This window comes from Pelophylax lessonae (assembly GCF_965119305.1).
Source record: "Pelophylax lessonae genome assembly, chromosome: 8".
NCBI classification, from domain to species: Eukaryota; Metazoa; Chordata; class Amphibia; order Anura; family Ranidae; genus Pelophylax; species Pelophylax lessonae.
Window position 1 is genome coordinate 266,203,041 of NC_138775.1, and position 6,000 is coordinate 266,209,040.

Below are 6,000 nucleotides of genomic sequence, written 5' to 3' on the forward strand. Positions count from 1 at the left end.
ATGCAATTCAATATGCTCAATCAAGGACAAGGATGTTTAAAGAAATTAAATTATATTATTGACATGATGCCTGCCATAATACCTGGGGGCGGAGGAGGGTAGGTGGAGCATTAGGCTGCAGTGCCACACTTATTAACATTGGGGGACGCCAGGCTAGTTATACTATGTGTGGTCGACGGCCTGTGGTCTGTCCGAATGTCCTCACCGGCCGGTATTATCATTCCGGCAGGTAGCAGTGTGACCGCTTTATGGGGGTGCCAGACTGATTTTCCTCCTGGACCTTGCCCTCCAGCTCAATTCAATTGGCCCTATACTAAAAGTGTAGCGCAAGCCGGCGGGGACCCTTTTCATGCGGGAGCCGGAAGAAGGCTGTTTTTTTCGTGCAGCTTTTTTGCTGCCCCCGTACAAAGTGCTTCCCTAGGCCTTCGCCTTGTTGGCCTAGGCCAAGATACAGCACTGGGTTCTTGTGTCTCTCATCTTCCTCTTGACAATACCCCACAGATTCTCTATGGAGTTTAGGTCAGGCAAGTTTGCTGGCCAATCAAGCACAGTGATACCATGATCATTAAACCAGGTATTAGTTCTTTTGGCAATGTGGGCAGGTGTTGTCCTGCTGGAAAATGAAATCAGCATCTCCATAAAGCTGGTCAGCCGAGTGAAGCATGAAGTGCTCTGGAATTTCCTGGTAGAGGGCTGCGCTGACTTTGGTCTTGATAAAACACAGTGGACCAACACCAGCAGATGACATGGCTCCACAAATCATCACTGACTGTGGAAAACTTTGCATTTCATTTGGATATCAAGGTCTCAGAGTCTGAAGGAAGAGTAGAGAGGCACAGAATCCAAGTTCCATGAGGTCCAGTGTGAAATTTCCACAGTCAGTGATGATTTGGGGAGCAATTTCCCATCCTCCAATTCCAGAGTGCCTTGCATTTACTGAATAAAAGATCTAGAGTCCAAGCGACCCGCTGTGATCTGAAGACTCCAGCTGTACCTGTATATCTCAGATCAGAGTAGTACATAATACATTTTACAGTGCAGTGAAAAATAGATTTTGGTTGGAAATCGGCTTTAAAATTACAAACATGTTATACTTACCGGCCCTGTGAAGTGGTTTTGCACAGAGCAGCCCTTGACCTCCTCTTCTCGGGTCCCTCTTCGCTGCTCCTAACCCCTTCCTTCTGTCGAGTGCCCCCACAGAACGCAGCTTGCTATGGGGGCACCCAGTGTGTCCATTCAGACATGAAGCTGCCATTCGGCTCTGCCCCCCTCTCTCTCCTGATTGGCTAACTGACTTTGATTGACAGCCACGGTTGCCAATGGCGCCACTTCTGTGTCTCAGCCAATCAGGAGAGGGAGAGTCCTGGGCAGCCAAGGGACTTGTGGAAAGCGCTGGACAGAGATGGGGCTCAGGTAAGTATTAGGGGGTGCTGGGGAGGCTGCTGCACACAGAAGGCTTTTTATCTTAATGCATAGAATCCATTAAGATAAAAAAACCTTCCTGACTTTACAACTCCTTTAAAGTCGAACTCCAGCTAACACTTTTAAAATTGACAAACAGTATCCTTATTCTCCAAAACATACACACACATACACACCCACTACTTAATGGCCCTGTAATCTCTTTTTTTATGAAATTGTTTCTTACTGTTTTTCTGACCATGTATAACGTCCTCCATGAGCTCATGAACCTCTCCTTTTCCTACTCATGTCCATTTGTCTGGAAAGAGCAGTGCATGTGATTTGCGGTCATCATGTACACTGCTCTATACACACTACAAATCCCATAGTCTATATTGGAAGTGAGCAAGAGAGGGTGGCTACGTTCCTACATAAAGTGGGACATGGACCATGGAGAATTAATGTAGCCACTCACTAACAGAAAGTCAGATCACAGCAGCTAAACAAAAAAAAAATAAAAAATGAATGTGGAGATTTTTTAGGAGGCTGAGAGCAACAGAAGGGACTTTTCTGAGTTAAGAATACAAACTTTTATTTTAACCGCATCCGTACCGCCTGCCACAGTTTTACTACGTCTGTCGCGCGTGTGGTGCTGGGGGGTGAGCCCCCACTGGGCAGCGGGGATGCCGATACACAGGGCTGGTGGCACCGAATGCTGCCAGCCACCCGCGATCGCTCCCCGCTGAGAGAGAAGAACGGTCAGCTGTTGTAAACACAGCCTACCATTGTTCTCTCTGAAATGATCACAGATCTCTATGGTCATTTAACAAGCCCCTCCCCCCACAGTCAGTAAACACTCCCCTAGGCCTAAATGTAACCCTTTGATCACCCACAGGGTTAACCCCTTCACTGCCAGTGTCATTATTACAGTAACAGTGCATATTTTGTAGCACTGATTACTGTAGTAATGTCACTGGTCCCCCCAAAAGTGTCAAAATGTCAGTTAGGGGTCCGATCTGTCCGCCGCAATGTCGCACTCCAGATAATAATACCACAGAACAACCACATAGATAGGTTAGTGTGATCCTCTGCGCTCACAGGATATTCAGATAGAACAAAATATGGTGCTGCTACTTCAAAAGGTAAACATAGGCAAAGTAAAAATTCATCTTTAAAAGAAATAAATCTCTTAGAATTTTAGTAGCGCAAGGATGGTGTTAACCTCCTATCATAAAATACAAACCGTGCATAAATAGCATAAAACATATATATAAATATATATTTAAATAGGTATTTAAAAAGGTAAACTGCTGTATTATTTTACCTTTTTAAATACCTATTTAAATATATATTTATATATATGTTTTATGCTATTTATGCACTGTTTGTATTTTATGATAGGAGGTTAACACCATCCTTGCGCTACTAAAATTCTAAGAGATTTATTTCTTTTAAAGATGAATTTTACTTTGCCAATGTCGCAGTCCCGCTAAAAATCGCAGATTGCCACCATTACTAGTAAAAATAAATAGATACATTTAAAATGACATAAATCTTTCCCATAGTTTGTAGATTCGATAACGTTTGCGCAAACCAATCAAAATACGCTTATTGCGATTTTTTTTTTACCAAAAATATGTAGCAGAATACAAACTGGCCTTACAGGATGAAAAAAATTAGATTTTTACATTTTTTTTTGGGGAATGTTATATAGCAGAAAGTAAAAAATATATATATTTTTTTTTTGGAATTGTCGGCCTTTTTTTGTTTATAGCGCAAAAAAAAAAAAAAATTGCACAGATAAATACCACCAAAAGAAAGCTCTATTTGTGGGGGAAAAAGGACATCAATTTTATTTCAAAACAGTATCGCACGACAGTGCAGTGCCGAATCACAAAAAATGGCCTGGTCATTAAGGGGGCAAATCCATATGGTACAGAATTTAGTGTCACTTTATGGCTAATGCAGTGACAGACATTTTACTGCATTGTAAAACATCCGTCACAGCAAGGACCCACACAAAACAATTGCATCCTATGTGTCCCATTCACACTGCAATGCAACCTAAGGCATTTGATCGTAGTGAGCTGTATAGAATCGCATGGCATTGTACGGCAGCGCATCCTGGCACACAGACGCTATACCGGAATGTAAATTGAGCTGCATTTGCACAGCTCAATGTACATTCCAAAGACTGAGGTAGGTTTATTTTTATTGCTAAAGAGATGTAGTATATCTATTCTAATAAAGAGCCTGCCTGCGTGCAGTTTTTAAAATAAAAACTTTTGTTCCGCTTTAAAGCTGAGCATTGTTAGCACCCCTTCAGGGTTGAATGGGTTGTCTCATTCCTCTAACTGCCACTTTTACTGGACAGCTTGGTCTGGTAAAGGAAGTAAAAAAAAAATGCTTACTGGCAGGATCAACAATTAATAACGCTATGTCACATGCGGTTTGGGGGTTGAGGAAGGGGCTTTAGAAAAATAAAAATTGCATTAATGCAAGTGACAGACTGCATCATATGTGTTATTTTTGCCCATAGAGTCCATTGACTCAATCCCTAGTTAAAGTTTAACTGAAGGCAAAACTTTCTTTATATTTATGGATAGAGTGGATTTGGATTTACTGTCAGGTTTTTATTGCTGTTTGTGTCCCCGTAAGGCCCCATTCACACTAGTGCGACTTGTCCCTCGATTTTGGACCACATGACAAGTTGTTTTCCATTATTTTCAATGAGCCCCATTAATATCAGTGCGTTTTGAAGTCGCACTGACTTCAAAGTAGTTTCTGCACTACTTTGCCACGATTTTAATGCGTTTTGAGGCATATAGCCTTGCCATTGCTTTCAAAATCGCGTCAAAATCGCGGCAAAGTCGCGCCGCAACATCGTGGCAAAATTGCGTCACATTAGTGTGAAAGGGGCCTAAAGGAGATTCACCCTCTCTATTTGTCTTGTTTACCATTATCATTAAAATTGAAATGAAAAGAAAATCCCAAATTTTGGGTTGTCCCCAAAAATATTATAGAGGGGAAAACTTGAAATGGGGACACTAGTTCTTGTGACCTAGTGGGGGGGCCCCAGGGGATTCCCTAAATTTGCAGGGATTTTCTCTAACTTCCTGTTTGTCTATGGGACAGAAAGTGAAGGGAAATCTCTGCAATGGGGCACAGATGGCAGAAAAAAAAAAGCTGACAGGAGCAATATCCCTCCTTTGGGCTACATTTCCACTAGTGTGACACCAAAGCCGTACGATTTACAGTGCAACTTTGCAATGCGACTTTGATGCAACTTTTTTGATCTGACTTGACACACTCTGACTCAAAGTCGCATCAAGGTAGTGCAGGCACCTTTTCAAAGTCGCTGCAACTTTAAGTTGCATAGATGGGAACGGGTGCCATTGAAATCAATGGGCTGTGACTTGTCATGCCACTTTATGTGTCCAAAGCCCTAAAATGCCAACGATTTGGCTGTACTGTAGTTCTACTTTACGCTTTTAAAGCTCACTGATAAAACACCGATATATGGTGACAAGTGTATAGAATATGAAATATATAACATTACCTGTGCATGTCTGGGTCGGTCTGGACTTGTAGTTCCCCATACTGTAGGTTTTTCTTTTTCTTCTTCCCTTCAGCCAGAGAATTCCTGTTAACACAATTCCAACTGCAAGAACAATGTCCCAATTGCTGAGAGGGCTTTGATAGTCCCCCGGCTAAAAATAAACAACGCTGTCAATGGAATGTCACACAACAATGACATGGAACAACTTCTATGAGCAGGCAAGAGTCAACGCTGGCGGAAATCACTCAATTAGATTGCCTGGTATTAAGAAAGCTGATTTGTGCTTTTGTAAGAACCTTTTTGTTTTTTCACATCTTTCCATGCTGGCCTACAAATTCCAGCTCTGCTGCACTTAGATCCATAGGGGCCACATAGCAGATTTGCTGACAAATACCTCATATGAAACACTAATAAATTCTACCTGTTATAAAAATGTACACTTTACACAAAGCAATAGTGCGCTTGTTAGCATTACCAACAATATAGATCTGAGCTGAAAATACCTCTTTTTGCCATCAATAAAATATGCCTGTTAATAGAGCTCTGTAGCTGAAGCTTATGTAGCACCCTCCTAGGTAGGTGCTAGTGAGAGAGTATAGTTTTGAGCTCTGTCTGCTTACCAGAGGAGCTGCAGGTAAATCTATATTGTTCTCTGCCTACCAAGGGTGTAGGAACCCACACAAATCTGGGGGGGACAGCATTTTTACTCGCCAGGTATATGCTTTTTCAGTAAACTGTGAGAGAGAGAGAGAGTGTGTGTGTGTGTGTTTGTGCGTGCGTGTGCATGTGCATGAAAAATCTCAATGATTGCAGAGTGCCACAGCATTGTACCCCAATGATTGCAGAGTGCCCACAGCATTGTCCCCCAATGATTTAAGAGTGCCACAGCATTGTACCCCAATGATTGCAGAGTGCCACAGCATTGTACCCCAATGATTGCAGAGTGCCACAGCATTGTACCCCAATGATTGCAGAGTGCCCACAGCATTGTACCCCAATGATTGCAGAGTGCCCACAGCATTGTACCCCAATGATTGCAG

General features: G+C 42.4%; 1 protein-coding gene across 1 annotated transcript in view; it reads right to left on the bottom strand.

The window, feature by feature from the left end:
• LOC309561428 (serine/threonine-protein kinase TNNI3K) overlaps positions 1-5,069 on the bottom strand; it is a 466,208-nt gene extending 461,139 nt beyond the window's left edge. Inside the window, exon 1 of the mRNA XM_082265332.1 lies at positions 4,961-5,069. Within this exon, the coding sequence (XP_082121458.1) occupies positions 4,961-5,000 (40 nt within the window). The 5' untranslated portion in view covers positions 5,001-5,069. The remainder of the gene's footprint in view (positions 1-4,960) is intronic.
• Positions 5,070-6,000: the final 931 nt, after the last annotated feature.